At 36.2% G+C, this 20,940-nt stretch overlaps 1 protein-coding gene across 1 annotated transcript in view; it reads left to right on the forward strand.

Moving 5' to 3' along the window:
- Positions 1-20,940, forward strand: part of CYYR1 (cysteine and tyrosine rich 1) — a 103,519-nt gene that overhangs the window by 72,992 nt on the left and 9,587 nt on the right. The window contains exon 3 of the mRNA XM_045902612.3: positions 13,029-13,186. Coding sequence (XP_045758568.1) covers positions 13,029-13,186 — 158 coding nt within the window. The remainder of the gene's footprint in view (positions 1-13,028; positions 13,187-20,940) is intronic.

Below are 20,940 nucleotides of genomic sequence, written 5' to 3' on the forward strand. Positions count from 1 at the left end.
ACACACACACACACAGAGAAACTGAAATAACAAAGGTTTTAAATAGTCTGTTTCTCTCTAATGTAAAGGAAATCCAGAGATAGGCAACTCAAGGATGATACAACATGTCCATCAAACTCATACTTCCTCCTCCATCCCTAGGAGGGCTGTCTTCATTTCAGGAACCAGGATGGATGGAAGGTAGGATGGAGGGACAAAAAGCCCATTCAAGCAATCTTTTAGGGAGGTTTCTTGAGAGATGTCACAAAATATTTTACTTACAACTTACTTTCCAGAATTTTATCAAATAAAAAAAAACTAGCTTTAAGAGTATCTAGAAGAGGGCGCCTGGGTGGCTCAGTTGGTTAAGCAACTGCCTTCGGCTCAGGTCATGATCCTGGAGTCCCGGGATCGAGTCCCGCGTCGGGCTCCCTGCTCAGCGGGGAGTCTGCCTCTCTCTCTGACCCTCCCCCCTCTCATGCTCTCTATCGCATTCTCTCTCTCAAATAAATAAATAAAATCTTTAAAAAAAAAAAAGAGTATCTAGAAGATAATAGTATTTATTTCAGGTATGCATGTACCCAGTTAGCCATCAGGAGTTCTTTTATCAAGGGAGGGGTGCCTGGGTGTTGCAGTTGGTTGAGCATCTGACTCTTGGTTTTGGCTTAGTCATGATCTCGGGGTCCTGGGATGGAGCCCCATGACGGGGTCCCTGCTCAGTGCAGTCTGCCTGAGATTCTCTCTCCCTCTCCCTCTGCCCCTCCTGCCCGTGTGCTCTCTCTCTCTCTCAAATAAATAAATCCTTTTTTTTTTTTAAAAAGAGTTCTTTTATCAAGGGAAATGTAGAAAACAGATACTGAGGTAGACAACTATCCACCACATGGACTGAGTCAGTAAATCAAGTAAATTTATTCATTTAAAGAAACACTGGGCTCACTTTGGCAGCACATATACTAGAGAAACATTAGTTTCTAATTTTATTATTCTGAGGATAACGGAAAAATTACTTGTAAGGCCCTCCCCCACCAAGGATATGTTGAATGAAGTTAGTAAAGAGGACTAGCATGAAAAAAGACAAGATAAAAACCTTGGGCATATCTGAATTTTGCAGGAATTTTTTTGCAAGTCATATGGATTTATTGGGAGAATCTTATGGATTGATATTTCTACCCTCCTAAAATAAGTGTTTTAGGGATTATAACAATATTTGGTTTATAAATTTAACCACTTGAAATTATAGTAGCCTTATTTATTTATATATACATATATATGTAGCTAGCTGGATGACCTAGATGCAGGTAGTTCTGGGGTCCTGTTGCTATTAATGGAAGTTACAGAAGTAAATACTCTTATATTAAAAACCATACTCCATTGAGTTTGTTTTTCTATTCTTACCATTTCATAATAATTTATTAAAGCAACAGAGAGGAAAATGCATCATTTTTAAATTAAGCAATTCAGAGTTTTACTAAATTATATACCTTATTAATTGCCAATAGGTTTAGATAAAATATTGGTTTTAAAGACTTCTGAACATGAAAATATTGTACTACAATATTTTAATGCATTGGCTAAAAGAACAATTATTGAGCAAATGGAGTGGATTGAAGAAAAAATTATGCCAAGTTTTATTCTGCTCATGTGAGCATTTTACTTTCAGCACTATAGTTGCAATATTTTTTTCATTGCTTTAATTCATCACATATGGGTTATCATAAATAAATAGGATTATTTAGTATTCTCTTCTTTAATAAAAACATAAAAATGCTTCAGCTTCACTTACATATTTTCATTATAATAGGAGATGAACCCATTTTAAGCTTATTCTTTTGAAATTGTGGTCATTTTTTTTCTAGAAAACTCCTAAAAATTTTACCTCTCATTTTTTATGTACTTCTTAAAAACTCTTTTGTCCATATGAAAAGTTTCCCCTAATAGAAATATTCTGTAATTCTGCTTGCATCTTATATAGGCATCAAATATTTCTGTGGCCCTTTTTTATTTTCCTATTTTATTAGGACTGGTGTTAATTAAATTATTGAACTGATTATTCATAAGTCCTTTGTATTATGCTGTTTTATGAAATGCATTTGTAAGTTGGTCATGTCAGTGAAGAAGGGAAATATTACAGTAGCATTTTTTTTCGTATCTCTTATTTACCTCAAGCATTATTTAATTGTAAAACCATGTCAAGGTATCTGTATTAAGTTGTTGTATAGTAATGCAGAGTCTAAAAGTGTGTTGTAAATATTACTGTACCAATTGCAACATTATCAGAATCATGTTTTGCTTATGAAAAGCTATTCATGGAATGAAATATATTATCTCTGAGCCTTGTTATAAACTACAGATTCATAGTATCATTAGAGCGACAACAAATACATTTAACATCTTAATTACAGACTCTCACTTTGGTACAAATTTTCAGTCTATAATTTTGTTCAAAATTTTTTCATTATCAGCAGGTGGTCAATATCTACCTATGGAGCTAAACGATAGACACCAATAGACATTTACAGAGATTTTGGGAGAATAGAGAAGGAAGCATATGGGGTGTTTTTCCTCCTGACAGGAACTAATTCTCTTACCAATGGAGTGCCTTACAATTCAATTCAATTCTGACACTAAGTCCCTGGAGCTAGCATCAGACTCCACAGGTTTAAGGGCTTAGTCCCACAACACTGCCCTCAATTCAGATGCCAGTCACAAGTATCAGGTCCCCGAGCTACCCACACTTCCATCTAACTTGGCTTCAAAGTCAGGGATTCCCACAACCCCTTCCTTCAGGTTTGAATCAATGTTAGAGGTCACAGGACTCAGGAAAACACTTACGATAACTAGTTTATTATAAAGGATGCAATTCAGGAACAACAAAATGGAAGAAATGCATAAGACAAGGTTTGAGGGGAGGGGCATGAAGCCTCCAGAACTTCCACGCTCTCTTCAGGTGCTCCCCCCACCAAAGCACTACAGTGTGTTCATCAACCCAGAAGGTCTCTGAACCCCAACATGTAGGGGTTTTTAATGGAGGTTTCTTTGTGTGTGCATGATTAAATCACTGACCACTGGTGATTAATCTCGAGCCCCAGCCCCCTTTCCCAAAGGTTATAAGTGGGGCTGAAAATTCCAACCCATTAATAGTGCTTAGGTCCTTCTGGAGCCCAGCCCCCTTCTAAGTGGCCTCCAGCCACCAGTCATTTCATTATCATACAAAAGACACTTTTATCATTCCATAGATTCTAAGAGTTTTAAGAGCTGTGTGCCAGGAAACTGGGACAAAGACCAAATATTTATTTTTTACTATACCACAAAGCATGAGTAATTTTTGTATTGAAGTGGCATCCGAAACATACTACAGTAAATATCAGTGGGGGTAATCAAAAAGAATATTTAAGCCTTGCAATTCTTGTGAGTTTCTAACTAATAGAATTAAAAGATCTTCCAAATACCATAGACTGTTAGATTTTCAGTACAAATTGCCCTGACTCTGCAACCACTGGCTTTGTTATAGCATCATTAGCGGCATAACTTTTAAGAAAAAGTCATCTAGGGAAAGGCAACATTAATTTATTAGCAAGTGAATCAAATCAGAAGTCAGTACACTTTTTCTACAACAGATGAGAGAGTAAATACTTTAGACTTTAAAGCCATGTGGTCTCACAACTACTCAAGTTTGACATAGTACCAAACCAGTCAGACAACATGTAAACAAATGGGTTGGGCTTTATTCCAATAAAACTTTATTTGCTAAAACAACTAGGGGGCCCCATGTGGCCCATGGTCTTAGTTTGCTTACTCCTGGAATAAACTGAGTAAAAAAGCATTCACCATAATAAATGATTATAATGGATAATTAAAAAGAGTAATTTGCTTTAACAACCTTGGATTTTTGCCTATTGGTCATTGTATATAACCAAAAAAACTGAATGTTTTTATTTAGTACTAAGCTTACAGTTATTAAATACCATGAGAATATAATTATTTCTGAAATTTTTTAGAATTCATGAAAAGTTTTGCAGTAGCTTCCTGAAGACAGAAAATTCTCTTTGCATACATACCCAAATTGTGCTTTATAATCCAGAAATCAGCAGCTAAAGTTAAAAAAATTAACAGCATCAAAAATAAGTTAGATTTCTTTCTTTTTTCAATAAAAATGCCCTTTCAGGTTTAATTTAATAATAAAGAGGTGCCTATAAGAAATACTTCCACTATATTACAGATTGCCAATGGACACATGAAAACATGCTCAACATCACTAATCATCCCCTAATCAGCCACTGCAAGATATCACCCTACACCTGTCAGAATTGCCAGTATCAAAAGAAATAGGGGTGCCTGGCTGGCTCAGTTGGAGGAGCATGTGACTCTTGATCTTGAGGTTGTGAGTTTGAGCCCCATGTTGGGTGTAGAGATTATGTAAATAAAGAAATACAAGAAATAGGATGTCTGGGTGGCTCAGTCGGTTAAGCATCTGCCTTTGACTCAGGTCATTATCTCAGGGTCCTGGGATTGAGCTCTACATCAGGTTCCCTGCTCAGCGGGGAGCGTGCTTCTCCCTCTTCCTTTCCCTCTGCCCCAACCCTGCTCATGCTCTCTCTCAAATAATAAATAAAATCTTAAAAAAAAAAAAAAGACATGAAATAAGTGTTTGTGAGAATGTAGAGCCAAGGGAACCCTTGTGCACTCTTAATGCAGCCACTGTGGAAAAGAGTATGAAGATTCCTTAAAATATATATTTTTTGTACTTATATATATTATATATAATATGTATATTACATATTTATGTATATTATGTGTTTATATATGTATATACATATACATACGATGGAATATTACTCAGCCACAAGAAAGGATAAGATCTTGTCATTTGCAACAACATGGTTGGGCCTAGAGTATATAATGTTAAGTGAAATAAGTCTGGCAGAGAAAGACAAATACCATATGATTTCACTCATATGTGGAATATAAAAAATGAAACAAATGAACAGGCAAGAAAAGCAGAAACAGACCCATAAATATAAAAAACAAATGGATGGTTGCCAGAGAGGAGGGAGATGAGGGATGGGCAAAATGGGTGTTGGGGAGTGGGAGGGACAGGCTTCCGGTTATGAAATGAATAGGTCACGGGGATAAAAGGTACAGCATAGGGAATACAGTCACTGGTATTGTGTGATGACAGGTAGTATCCACACTTGTGAGCATAGCATAACTATAGAGCTGTCTAATCATTATGTTTTCCACCTGAAACTAATGTCACATTGTATGTCAACTATATTTCAATTAAACAAAGAAATACTTTCATTACAAAGAATTTTGTGGGTGATACTTCCATAATAGTTTAATAAATGTGAGTGAGATAGCTTAATTCATTGATTTATTAAAGATTTTTTGAGCACCTTCAATATGAATAGGAATAGATTTGGAATCATATATCTATGTATGTGAATGACATATTACTTTTGCCCTGAAACCTAAGTAATATTAACAGTTGTGTCTTTATAAAAATATTTATCACAGTTTTCATCTCTTCTAAAAAGGTGTTTCTATATTTTACTTTAAAAAAAGCACTTCACAGGGTGTCTAGGTGGCTCAGTCAGTTAAGTATCTGACTCTTGGTTTTGGCTTAGGTCATGATCTCAGGGTCCTGAGGTCAAGCCCTGTATTGGGCTCTGCACTCAGCAGGGAGTCGGCTTGAGATTCTCCCTCTCCCTCTGCACCACCCCCACATTTTCTCTCTTTCTAAAATAAATAAATCTTTAAAAAAATCACTTCACAATTTTAAACAATACCTTTTCCACAGTATTTTATTTTTCAAAAATACATTATCAGAGTAGACATACTTTTTTCCTATTCTTCTCTCTAAGTGCAACTTTAGAACCCTAGACATTATATATAAAACAAACAAGAAAAGTCTAAAAGATGAAGAGAAGAGGATTGATCAGCTAGGATCTCATGGCCTGAAGAACACAAGAGTGAGTTCCCTGGGTTTTCTTTTTGCCTCATTTATCTCAGACTTGGAGGTAACTGGCAACCTAGATACACCAATGGGCACATACAATAAAAGCCCCAACAACAGCCTAATCTCTCTAGCAGCAGCAACCAGAAAGAGGCAGCCTAGCAAGACAGAAAACTTTTAAATAATAACAATTTGACTATAGCCAAACACCGAAGGGAAAAAAAAAATACAGCCCCACACTACATCTACCAGCAAAGGTCAAGTGGGGAGACCACACAGAACAGAAGAGCTACAAAACATGTGGAGCAAAACTGATGGAAATGAAAGGAGAAATAGACAAATCTTCAATTATAATTGGAGACTTCAACATCCCTCCCACATCAATTAGGGAACAACTGGACAGAAAATCAACAAGGATACAGAAGAACTGAACAACCAACTGAATCTAATCAACATTTCTCAAATACCTTATTCAACAACAGGAGAATATACAAAACCCAAAAATACTCCCAAATAAGCATAACCAACTAATTTTTTACAAAGGTGCAAAAACAATGCAATCGAGGAAGGATAGTGTTTTCAAAAAATAGTACTGGAGCAGTTGGATATCCATGGGCAAAAAACTCAACCTCAAACTCAGCCTGGCACCTTATCCAAAAATTAAACCAAAATGGATCATAGGTTTAAATATCAAACATAAAACTAATAAATCTTTTAGAAGGAAACATAGAAGTCTTCAGAACTTAAGGCTTAAGAATTCGTAGGCATGACACCAAAAGCACAGTCCATAGTAGAAAAAATCGAAAAATTGGACTTCATTAAAATTTAAAAACTTTTTTCTCTGCAAAAGATTCTGTTAAGAGGATGAAAAGACAAACTACAGACTGAGAAATTGTTTGCAAACAATGTATCTCATAAAGGACTTCTATCTCGAATTTATAAAGAACTCTCAAAAATTCAATAGTAAAAACACAAACAATCCAATTAGAACATGAATAAAAGGCATGAAGAGACATTTCACTGAAGAAGATACATAAGTGGTAACTAAGTCCATGAAAAGATGTTCACCCTCCCTGGCCATTAAGGAAATGTATGTTAAGATCACAATGAGATATCACTACACACCTGTTGAAATAGCTAAAATTAAAAATAATGACAACACCAAATGCTGGCAAGGATGGAGAGAAACTGGATGTCTCATACTCTACTGGTGGGAATATAAAATAGTACAACCATTCTGGAAAATACTTTGGCAGTATTTTTAAAAATTGAACATATTCTTATCAAATAACCCAGCAATCCCACTCTTGGGCATTTTTCCCAGAGAAATGAATACATATGTTCACACAAAACCTGAATATGATTGTTCATAGCAGCTTTATCTGCAAAAGCCAAAACTGGAAATAACCAAAATGTCCTGCAAATAGGTCATGGGTTAACAAAATATGCTATCTCCATATCATGAAATATTATGTATTAGTATGCACAAAAGCTAGGATAGATTCCAAGGGCATATGCTGAGAAAAAAAAAAGTCCACCTCAAAAGGTTACATACTATATGATTCCATTTGTATGACACTCTTAAAATGACAAAACTACAAAAATGGAGAACAGAGTAGTGATCTGAGCAGTTATTAATGGTGGGGAGGATGGTGGTGGGTGTGACCACAAAGGAGTAGCACAAGGGAAATCTTTATGGAGTAGTTTTGTACCTTGCTTGCCATAGTGATTCCATGATCTCTGCATGTGTTTAAATGACACAGAATGATACACACACTTTACACTAATGTCAATTTCCTGATTTTAATGTTGTACTCTAGTCACCTAAGATGTAACCATTGGGGAGTACTGGGTGGAGGATACACAGGACCTCTCTGTACTCCTTTTATAACTGTCTGTGAATCTGTAAATATTTCAAAAAAAAGCTTAAAAAGGAAAATATATATACTCTGCAGTTCATTCTTTCAAAGAAAAATACATTCACTACATTTTTTCAAGATTTTTATGACGCCAAATTTCTCAAGTTAATAGATTCTCTCTTTCCGACAGTTGACAAAACCAAATTATTTATATGCCAGAAGGTTACTGTTTATTGTTTCTTTTAATTAATAATGGAGTAAATAATTCTATAAATGTTATACTTGCCATGTCTTTAGTAACTAATTTACAGTTGCTAATGGGTATCAAAAGATCAAGGACACCAAAATCATGATTTAATCAGAAACCTCATTTAACACATTAGTTGCAATCTAATTACTGACCTCAGAAGCAGGCACTTTTGCTGGAGCTGCCAACAGGAAAACAAAATGTGACTAATTTTCTACTTTCCTCTATTTAAAAAATGAATTAATGAATATAAATATGTCCCAATTTGATATCTTAACAGCTTCCATAACACTTACTTTGGAAACTCTATGCCTGAATAATTGGGCCATTGATTATTTCTGGAACATAAATTAAGCCCTCCAAATCAATCTTATTTGGACTTCAAAATTACAATAAAAAGGTTTCCAGATTACTTTTGGTTTACTTATTTCAAATTATCTCCTTTGATACATCTCTCTCTTTTTTATTATGTTATGTTAATCACCATACATTACATCATTAGTTTTTGATGTAGTGTTCCATGATTCATTGTTTGCATATAACACCCAGTGCTCCATGCAGAACATGCCCTCTTTAATACCCATCACCAGGCTAACCCATCCCCCCACCACCCTTCCCTCTAGAACCCTCAGTTTGTTTCTCAGAGTCCATAGTCTCTCATGGTTCGTCTCCCCCTCCGATTTCCCCTCCTTCATTCTTCCCTTCTTGTTATCTTCTTCTTCTTTTTTTTTTAACATATAATGTATTATTTGTTTCAGAGATACAGGTCTGTGATTCAATAGTCTTACACAATTCACAGCGCTCACCATAGCACATACCCTCCCCAATGTCTATCACCCAGCCACCCCATCACTCCCACCCCCCACCACTCCAGCAACCCTCAGTTTGTTTCCTGAGATTAAGAATTCCTCATATCTGACAAATGAGTCCAGGGGTACAGATATTTCATGATATGAAATTTGTCTTTCTCTGATTGACTTATTTCACTCAGCATAATACCCTCCAGTTCCATCCACGTCATTGCAAATGGCAAGATTTCATTCCTTTTGATGGCTGCATAATATTCCATTGTATATATATACCACATCTTTATCCATTCATCTGTCGATGGACATCTTGGCTCTTTCATATATCTCTCTTTTTTGAAAAGGCTTATTTATTAAGCTTCTGGACTCCACCATTTTTTAATTACTAATCACAGCACATCCAAATATGTCTCACATTCTGCTTTCATAATTTACTAACATAGTTAAAATGTGTGTAGGAATATTTTAAAAGAGTCTATTGGAATTTTTAGTGGTATCCTTTTTTTTAAGAGTGGGAAAAGTCATAAATAGAAAATCTCTTGTGAAAAGTACAAATACAGGTTCACAACTCCTTATCTGCAATTTTGAAATCCTCAAAACAAAACAAAAAACAACTCTGGAAAGTGAAATGTTTTATGTAACTGACTTGGTGGCAAGACTGGACCCAAAGGAACCTAAGGCTTTTTTCTAGGCTCTATGTAATCTATGGCTGTTAATATTCTCTTCTTTACTGCAGAAATGTAAATGTATGTGTGCTCAGGATTGTATCCTGAGCTGGCCCTGGAAGTGTCCTACAATATATGATATATGTACAATATTCCCTTTCCAAAATCTTAAAATTTCTGACCTATGAGATAGATCTGGCCCCAAGGGTTTGGAAAGAGAATTACAGACCTGTCTTAGAAAAGTGTAGGATAGATATGTATATGGCACAAAAATAAGAAATTATTTACCTGACAAATGAGTCTAGGGGTACAGATATTTCATGATATGAAATTTGAGAGGACAGTCAGATAAGCGTCAAGCTGACCTTCATTTAATTAATAAGAAAATTAGGGGGGTGGGAGGTGTTCAGCAACTTGCCCAAAGAACAGTTGGAACCTAGGCAGTCTGGCTTTAGAAATCATGCTTTTATTTTTTTTTAAAGATTTTATTTATTTATTTGACAGAGAGAGAGACAGCGAGAGAGGGAACACAAGCAGGGGGAGTGGGAGAGGGAGAAGCAGGCTCCACGCAGAGCAGGGAGCCCAATGCGGGGCTCGATCCCAAGACCCTGGGATCATGACCTGAGCCGAAGGCAGACGCTTAACGACTGAGCCACCCAGGCACCCCTAGAAATCATGCTTTTAAACCACAAAAATGTTGTTACTGAAGACTTCTTCTGAATGGCCCCACTGTCACAGCAGAGTGAGACTGAGTCTCTGAGCTAAAAGCACCAGGATCTTACGGAAATTCATACCTTTATAGGAAAACCCTAGGCTCCGGCAAAGTGTCACGCTGGCTCATACATGAAATTGGAGGATCCTTTTAAGGGGAAAAATGAACAGCCCCAACGAAATAACTATGGGAACTCTGAGACTGTGGATTTCACCTGTGCAATGGTAGATGGCCACAGTGAACTTCCAAGCAGCTCTTCTGTGCCTCTTTTTTAAAGAGCAGAAGATTCAGGATCACCAGACATTTAAGGAAAATATCAAACATGAAACAGATCAAAATAATCAATAAAAAGGAAACTAAACAGGACAGAAGAAATACAAAAAGTAGAGAAAGTTTAAAAATATATATGTCATTATTACCTTCAGGGATTAAGAGGAGAAACTATATCAATGAAAGCAAAACAGGACACTATAAAATAGGGAGGTGGGTACCCTGGAGGATAAGATAGAGCACCCAGAAATTAAACGTATACTAGCTGATGGGGCGCCTGGGTGGCTCAGTTGGTTAAGCGACTGCCTTCGGCTCAGGTCATGATCCTGGAGTCCCGGGATCGAGTCCCACATCGGGCTCCCTGCTCGGCAGGGAGTCTGCTTCTCCCTCTGACCCTCCTCCCTCTCATGCTCTCTGTCTCTCATTCTCTCTCTCTCAAATAAATAAAATCTTAAAAAAAAAATAAAATAAACGTATACTAGCTGAAAGTTCAACAAAACTTTGGAAGGTAAAGTCAATGAAATTCCCCAGAGAGTAGTTCAAGAAAACAGAGATCAGAAAAATTAGAGAAGTTATCCCGAAGTTCTTTCAGAATAGGCTTCCAGAAAGAGAAACAGATAAAATGGTGGAAATGAAATTATCCATTTATGGCACAGTTTCAAGAACTGAAGAATGAGTCTCCAGACATGAAAAATCCTAAGGGACTGAAAAAATAATTAAAAAAAAAAAAAATCCAAGCACATTATGCAATTTCATAATAGTAGTAGTAAAAAGAAAATGTTAAGAACTTCTGATAATTGTTCAAAAATTTTCTAAGACCTTGGTGGGGGGGGGGTGGGAAAACAACAGACATATGGAAAGATGGGAACTCATGGAAATTCCTTAAACAAAGTAAGTGTAAGAGAAATGAAAGGTAACCATGGTGCCTTGCTTGGCTCAGCAGTAAGCAATGAGTTGGTAATATAAACTGATGACTGATTTAACCAAGGATAAAGTTTGTCTGTGGGATCTAAATTCCCAAATACTGTAAGAGGAGCCAACAGATAATATGTAAATACAAAATTTAAAAAAATAAAAGAATGTAATTGTATTACTGAGAAATAGGAAGAAAGTTACTAAAACAGGGGTGCCTGGGTGGCTCAGTCGGTTAAGTGTCTGATTTCATCTCAGGTCAGGATCTCAGGGTCCTGGGATTGAGCCCGGCATCAGGCTCCAAGGTCAGCAGGGAGTCTGCTGGTCCCTCCTCCTCTGCCCCTCCCCCTGCTCATGCTCACGTGCGCTCTCTCTCTCTCAAATAAATAAATAAAATCTTTAAAAAAAAAAGGTACTAAAACAATGTTTGAAAGAGCTGAAATGGTTACTTCTGGGGACGGGATACCCAAATTAGAAAGTAAAAATTTCTTCATTTTTTCATATCTATAAGATAATCACTATATATACATTCAAAAATTTGAAATTTAAAAATACAGTTTTCTCCTTGCAATCATTCTATTAATACTGGTATTGTTGATATTTGCCTTTTCATTTGTAGTATTATTTTTGAGTTAACCATCTATCATGAACATTTCACCTCAATACACGTGGACCTCTTCACCCTTTTCAGTCACTGTATAGGATTCATTCTCTGGTCTATCATTATTATTTTTTCTTTTTTGTCATTTGGATATTACGGTGTTTCTGATATCTTGCTATCAGCAACAATATATTGGCAAACATTCTTATTACATTATTTGTGCCCACATGTGCTGTCTTTCCTCAGAAAGCATTGCTAGAAATGATACTGCTGGTTGAAAATCTACATCTTTTCACAAAGATTTCTCCATTACTTTCCAAAATGTGAACAAATGTAGACTCCTACAAATCATATTATCTACACATAATGGTAATGTTGACTCTTGCATGCAGTATTTTTTCTTTCTATGATTTTGTTGTGAGAGATAAAACCTTCTGGAGAAAAACATAACATTAACAGAATAGAGGTTTTGCTAGCATTGCTCCTGAATTTAATGAGAATACCATTTGTCATAACTGTTTTCTGAATAGTTTCTTAAAAAAACATTTGGTTTGTTTTTCTCTGTTCTGTTAAGAAAAAAAAATTCCAGTTCTACTTTGTGAATAGTTTTAAGAAAGATAAATGTTAAATTTTATTTACTATTTTGACATTTATCAAGTTGTTTTCAGTTAATGTGTACTCACAGACAGTAAATTCTTTGCTGTTCAAGTTAACAGCAGAATGGTTTTTTAAATTATTATTTTAGAGTGTATCTGAATAATTGTGTTTTGTATAAATACACGGATTTCTAAGATCAGAATCTGAATGATAGGTTAGATTCCCTGAGAGCTTATAACTTTTTCTTATCTACTGAAATACACAAGACGATTTACTTGATTGATTCAGGGAATCATCTTTTTTTTTTTTTTTTACATTATCCTTAAGGAAATTCGCCAAAGAGCATTTGTCATATAGTCACGGATGTGTATTTGAAAGGCTTATGAGCTTTTTCAACAAATGTACTTTTGTTTTCCTTTTTTAGGGGTACAGCAATTGCTGGCATAGTGTTTGGAATTGTATTCATCATGGGGGTCATCGCTGGAATTGCCATATGTATCTGCATGTGTATGAAAAACAACCGCGGGACCCGCGTGGGCGTCATCAGGACCACCCACATCAATGCCATTTCCTCCTATCCTGGTAAGCACAATCGCTCACTCCTTCTGAAGGAAGAGTCAGATTTGTTAGTTACGCTTTACTCCTTGGAGAGAGGAAACATTGAAGACTTTCAATGCAATGATCTCCAAGAATGTAGGGCATTGCTAAATTAATGTAGACTGAAGCTCTAGCTTTCCATGAAGATTACTTAGATCCAAGTAATAAAATCTAGCTCATATTTGAAGGTATTCATATTTTTAATGCTTGTCTTATTGACTACAATTCCCAACCAGCCAGAGTTAAGAGAAATAGACAGTTCACACCCACTTTACCTGCCAAAGTTCTGAGTAGTAATTATAAAGTGTAAGTGACATGTCTTCACAAACTGGCATCTGATTTAATAGGTATGTATGTCTTAAGAAAAAGGATTGAATAAAGTTTTTATGTGTCCTCTGTATGCAAGGAAAACAGTTTTAACATAATATGAACATTCTCAACAAAGAACAAAGGTGATACATTAAGAGTTCAACACGTTATTTGTTGAGAATCTGCTAGAAGTTCTACATATAAATATATTGAATACCTATGACTCCATAAACAAAATACTGCAATTTGCATTAGGTAATTGCTCAGTAGTGCTTTCTAAGACAGTCTGTATATGTACCATTTGACATATAAAAGGAGTCAAGTTTTGAATTTAACACATTCTTAGAAAGATAATTTCCTATCCATAGCCATGTCCTTCCTCAGCCCCTTTAGAGAAGAGTGTCCCTTTTACATGCAATCTGCCCCATGTTTCAATTCCCTAATGACCCTTTCTCTCTTAACTTTTTCCCTATCATCTTCAACTTAAGGGAACAAATTTCAGATGAATGTGAGAATGATCATTTCTCCTGTTCCTCTTTTGTCAGTTCCTCCTCTTCTCCAATATCCTCATTGGAGTGTCTCGAGGATCAGACTTGTGTCTTTTTCTAGACTGTATCTACACTTACTTCTTTGGTTATATCATTTGGCCTCATGGTATTAAGTACTATTTATATGCTAATACCTCCCAAAATTATAAATTTCCATTCCGAACTTCCTTCCTGAATTTCAGATGCATTTGTCCCACTGCGTATTGGACATCTCAGATTGGATGTCTTATAGCTACCTCAAGTTGAACATGTTCAATGCTATACTTCTGATCATCACCCCAAACCTCCACTCACAGCCTTTATCCTCTCAACTGATGGCATCTCTGGACTTCTAGTAGCTCAGGCCAAAACCTTGGAGTCATCTTTGACTCCTCACCTCTGTCAAACCTATGTGCAACATACTAGGAAAACTTCCAGTCCCATCTTCAAAGTATATATGTATCTGACTACTCACAGTCCCCATTGCTCTTTCCCTGGTGGGAGCCACCCTCAGCTCTCACCTGCTTTGCTGTGATAACATCCTAACTGCTCTTCCAGCAGCTACCTTTGGCCCTCAGGGGTCTATTCTAAACCCAGTAGCCAGATTGAGCCTTTTAAAGTAGATGTCAAATTATATCATTCGTCTGTTCAAAATCTTCCAATGGCTTTCCATTTTCTCCAGAGAAGGAAAAAGCCAGTGGTTCCTCATTTTATCCAGAGTAAAAAGCAAATTCCTAACCAGGGCCTGCAAGGCAATGCATGAATTTGCTCCTCTTTTTATTTCTCTGAGTTCATTTTCTTCTCTACTCCCTCTTGCCACTCTGCCTCCAGTCACACACTTTTGTGAACAAGGAAACACACTCCACGTGCTCTGTGAACACAACGGGACACACTCCCATCTTAAGGCTCTGTCTAGAACATGGACTCCCTCACTTAATTCAACTTTTTGATCAAAGATCACCTCCTGAATGAGGCCTGCTCTGTTCTATTTAAGATTGTATTATATCCCAGCCATCAAAAAAAATGAAATCTTGCCATTTGCAACGACATGGATGGAAGTAGACAGTATTATGCTGAGCGAAATAAGTCAGTCAGAGAAAGACATGTATCATATGATTGCACTGATATGAGGAATTCTTAATCTCAGGAAACAAACTGAGGGTTGCTGGAGTGGTGGGTTGTGGGAGGGATGGGGCGGCTGGGTGATAGACATTGGGGAGGGTATGTGCTATGGTGAGCCCTATGAATTGTGTAAGACTGTTGAATCACAGACCTGTACCTCTGAAACAAATCATACATTATATGTTAAAAAAAAAAAAAAGAAGATTAAGTAGGAAGGGAAAATGAAGGGGGGGAATCAGGGGGGGAGATGGTATAAGGAAAAAATAGGGGGAACTATTTTTTATTCTTCACATCTCCCCATTTTTACCTGGTCAACCCATAAGTCAAGAAAACAGAGGAGAGCTGGAGACATTAATTGGAGAGAAGATAACATTCCAGATACACTTTTGCTCAATCAAAAAAAGTTTAGTTAAAATTGAACATTAAACACTTTAAAACATTAAAAAATATTTTTTATAAAATTAGAAGAGAAGATACAAAATATTTTAATGTGAGGGCTTGTGTTTTCCTGGGTTTGAGGTTTCTATTTCATGCATGGAAACATGTTTTTAAAACTTTAGAGTGGCATCATTTATACTGGCAGATCACAGCAGCATGTTACATTTTCAGTAAATGCATTGTTCTGGGAACTGAATAATGTGAGAAACATCATAAACCTTATGGTGGAAGCATTTTTACCACAAAAAAGCTAGATCTTCAGAAAGCATAATGTGCTGATTACTTCTCATTTCCTTCTCAAAGTCACTAATTAAGCTTTTACTTAAAAGATAGGAAAAAACACAGAGCAGGTATTGAATGCTTTTCAAAATCTTTCATCCTTGGAAATATAAAATATTTTTATCCACAATAATTAATTAACTTTGTGATAAATGAGATAACAACTCAATTTATTGTATATTGTAGTAGTCCTTCAGCCTGGGGGCCACATAACATGAGTAGAAAATAATTTAGCCAACGTAATATTCCTTCGTGAAAGTCTTGGTGAAAGTGCTCAGTGGGGATACCTACAGTGAAGATTATTGCTGTGCCCTGGGGAGGAGATTACTGAGAAAATGTGATCTGCTACACCTGATCATTTGTTGGACAGTGATCTTCCAAAATAGTTTTTTATTCCTGTTATGTTGGGTAGAATGAACAGTGTCTTGTTCAAATACAATTATTTAAAAAACTGCTAGTGTGAAAATAAAAATTATTTGTCAAGTCTTATATTTCCAATACTCTTCAGAATTTCAATGTAAACAAAAGAAAGTGATCATGTTAACCCTTTAAAAAAATAGATTTGGATGATACACACTTGAAAGAAAACAATACAGAAAGACTGTAACAGAAGGCTTGGCAAAAATGTAAAAATCAAATGATTTTTAACCAAAATTCCTTTGGTTAAAGGAAAATAAGAGATTTCAATGCTATCAAGAAATTTGTGATCTGAAGTCCATTATTGAGTCCCCTGGTGATTGATAGATGATGGATAGATGATATAGATGATAGATAGATAGATAGATAGATAGATAGATAGATAGATAGATAGATAGATGATAGATAGATGATAGATGATAGATAGATAGATAGATAACAGATGATAGATAGATAGATGATAGATAGATAGATGATAGATAGATGATAGACAGATTTAGGTAAACCATGGAGAAAGAGGGGAGGTTCTGGGGAACAGAAAAATGACAAAGGATACATATTGAAAGGAGTTGTGGAATTGGAAAAATCATCTTTTTAAAACCATCATAAGAAAAGTTTGGGACAAGAGTCATTAATGGGCATTAAATTTGGGGGGAGAGGTTGCAGTGCGGCAGGACATTTGCATGGTCTTAAAGTGTCTTACCCCCAGATTTGTTGCTAGTTATAAAGAGAAAAATAGTAACTACATAGTGGAGAAACCAGACAACACCTTGACCAGGGGGTAAAGATTAACATCACCAAAAAAGGACAGATGGACATCTTGCACCTTTGGGTGTTAATTACTCTGAGGATGATACAACTTCATGTGTGTAGGATTCTGGCTGAAAGTTCACAGCCTGAATCTAAACATGAGAAAAGATCTGACAAACCCAGGTTAAGGAACATTCTATAAAATAACTGACTTGTAGTCTTTAAAATCTTTGGAAATATTTCATTAAGAAATCAAAACTCTAGAGGCACCTGGGTGGCTTAGTCAGTTGAGCATTCAACTCTTGGTTTTGGCTCTGGTCATGATCTCATGGATCATGGAGCCGAGCCCCGAATAGTGCTCCATGCTCACCCGGGAGTCTGGTTGCAGATTCTCTCTGCCCCTCCCCCCCACTCATGCACATGTGCACGATTTCTTTCTTTTTCTCTCTCTCTCTAAGATAAATAATTTTAAAAAAAGAAATAAAAACTTTATTTGCATCATTGAATTCACAAATGAGGGCTGCCTTATTAGTATATGTACTGAACATGTGAAGACTTTCATGTACTCATCAAAGGATTTGGTGATATGAGGATATTCTCTTCTGATTGTGCCTATATTCTTACTGAAATTAGAAGCAAGTCTTATCCTGAAAGTGAGGTAAGGAGATGCTTGTAGATAAGGAATCTCAGAGAATGGAGGGGTGGTGAAATACCTACAGGAATGCATAATTTCCAAGCAATGCCAAGAGTCTCCACACTTAAGAATATAGTCTTTCATTGAAAATGAGATCAGTCAGTATGATTGTGCATTTTTCTCTAGCCACATGAAGCTCCTAGATACAAGTCTGGGAGAGCCAAAACATTGAATTTAATCAAGATTGGAGTTTTGTCAGGAAAGGGGGAGAAAAGGAGATAAGAAAGTTGATGATAAATGCACAGAAATAATTTTAGTGATGGACCATAAATCTAAGCTGAATAAAGAAAGACATGAAGACAGGAAAGAGGTGACATTGGTTTAAATTAACTTTTTTAAATGTCATCAGTAAAACTGGAAATCTAGGTGAGATTCAAGATACATTGGAATGTGTATTCTAGAAAGATAAAGAGTAGTGGTCAGATTTACATAGGTACAAGGGTGAGAAAAAGATTTTTAACACAAAAAAGTCCAGATATTTAAAAAATGATTAAAGAAAACAACTTAATGATACAAACAAACTGTTTAATACTTCATGAAGTGGATGGTCTTTGTACAGAGAACTGCAAAATAGGTGGAAGGCAGGGAGCTTTTACAGGATAAAGATAAAAAACAAGAGAAGAACAGAAAATATCTGATTGGCTTGGGCCACATAGTTAACCTTGTTTGGGGTGAGAAGGAACAGGAAGTAAGTATAGAGCTCAGAGATGGCTTGATATTTGGGGATTAGCTGAGTGGATATACTAAGTTTCCCATCAAGTGGAGCTTCACAGGGACATGAAAGCTATCTAAGTTTCGGTTTGCTACTGTGGCACCCTGGGCAGGAGCAAGCTCCATCTTGGGGCTAGAAATTTACTTCAACATATGAATGTTGAAATCATCAAGAATACTAATAAAAGTTATGTTGCAGAGAAAGATAATGGGCCTGATGCTAAATCTTCAATGAATGAGAGTCTAGGGCAGAGCACACCACAGATATTAACAAGGAGGAGTAGAAAGTAGTATAATCTCATGATGTGTGCTACAAAAGAGCCCAGGTTTTTAAGGAGAGAATATAGACCATAGTTTGAAAAATGGCTGTGAGAATCCCAGAAAACACCCAGGGCACCTTCTGGCCTTACAGGATGTAGGATGTGGGGGGAAAGAATACTTCTGATCTAGTACTGCTACAGAGGAAGCTGCCCTCTCAGGGGAAAATCTGACTGTAGTAGGTGCAGTAAATGTCCACTTCTGCTCTCTGAACTACTCTCTCATGCATTCTTCTCTCTTCTCAAAGCTAAAAAAACAAAACAACAACAACAACAAAAACCTTACTTGTCTCACTCTCAGTAGATCTCATTTCTCTGGAAAACAGACACAATTAGAAGAGGACTTCCTCATATTCTGAGCTAGAGTCACATGTAAAGAGATGCAAAAGAGAGGACACAAAGGGCTTTTCTGAGGACAGACATAGTGGTCTCTTGAGCACAGTGAAAGGGGGTGGGGAAAGTTTAGAAAATTAATGAGATTTTATGTGTAAAGCCTTCCAGAGTTAGAGGTCTACAATGAAAGATGTTCTAAGAGCTTTTCCTCATGGTAACAGAGGAATGTAAAATATGACTGGACTTGTCTTGATGTTATCTGAGGGGAAGGGGAGTGATAGCTTCTAATAGTATCATCCTTTTGGGAACTACATCTTAAGCCACTGTTGAGGAGAAATGGGCAGGATTGGGTCTTTGTGGTGGGAGTGGAGGCAGTGGAGGTCTTGCTGGGAGCTCTGTGGGTTTCTGCTCCAAGTAAGGTTCAAGGAAACTGTGAGTAGTGTGGTTTGGGGGAGGGTGGAGGAGAAGGTTTGCTCCTAGCAATAATATTAGAAGTTGTCTTTAAAAATGTCATAAGCTAGGAATGCCTGGATGGCTCAGTCGGTTGAGCGTGTGACTCTTGGTTTCTGCTCAAGGCATGATGTCATGGGTTGTGGGACTGAACCCCGCATGGAGCTGCGTGCTCAACCGAGAGTCTGCTTGAAGATTCTCTCCCTCTGCCCCTCCTCCCACTTGTTCTCTCTCTCTCTAAAGTAAATAAATAGATCTTTTTAAAAATGTCATAAGCTAATGCTAAGGTGTATTAAAAGACAAATTGAGGCATACTAGACATTTTAAGAGTTTATTTGAGCAAAAATTGATTTGAATCAGATAGCACCATACTGGAAATGATTAGGAGTTCCCTGCCTTATACAGAGAAAATGTAGAAGCAGAGAAAGGAAATTATTTCACTGGCTATAGCTTAAAGCCTAGTTGGCAATTTGTGACTGGTTGTCCTTAGTGTTTTGATTTTGTAACTTTGAAGCATTTATAGGCTTACATTTTGGTTTACTCACTATGAAAATAGAGCCACCTCAGTATAAGAGTCTCCTTGTTTAATTAATTTAACAGGTGGTGATCATATTGCAGTATGTAAATATATCAAATCAACATGTTGTACACCTTAAACTTGCATGATGTTATATGTCAATTATATCTCAATAAAAATTTTTTTAAACATGTCAAAAAAAGTCATGAGATTCACCTGTCCTACAGATATTAAAACCATTTGAATTAATAAATAATTAAAATGAGGTGTTAATGGTATAAAAAGATATGTCTTGATCATTGGAACAGAACTAGTACATTAAAATTTAACAAACTAAAGGAGAGATAACAAACAATGTGAAAAATGAGGATTAAGAAACCACATAGATAATTTGGCTTAGCAAAAATTTAAAACTTAAGAAAAATAAACTTTGACACAAAAGTACACCAAATAAAATAACAGATATAAGGAAGCTTTAAATATATAAATAGAAATAGTTGGCTATGAATCAGATATCCAAAAGAGAAGACAAATTTTTGAGTTTAACAATAGAGAAAAGATCAAAAAGATAACCATATATTTTGTTAGATACAAGTTTTAAATTTCAGTATGTCAGTAAGTAAAAATAATATAATTAACCATTTTGACAGTTATTTTTAGAAAGATACCTAGAAAAGATACATACCTTTGTATACTTGTTTATATCTTGTCATCTTAATTATATCTTGATTCTAATTAAGATTCCAGTTTTTAAACTACCAGTCCAAAACAAACAACAATTACCCAATAAACAGTAGGGGCACCTGGGTGGCTCAGTTGGTTGAATGTCTGACTCTTGGTTTTGGCTCAGGTCATGATCTCAGGATCATGGTCTC

Source organism: Mirounga angustirostris, unplaced genomic scaffold (assembly GCF_029215605.1).
Source record: "Mirounga angustirostris isolate CCGP_5_RB_7025 unplaced genomic scaffold, mMirAng1.0.hap1 SCAF_1, whole genome shotgun sequence".
Lineage (NCBI taxonomy): Eukaryota > Metazoa > Chordata > Mammalia > Carnivora > Phocidae > Mirounga > Mirounga angustirostris.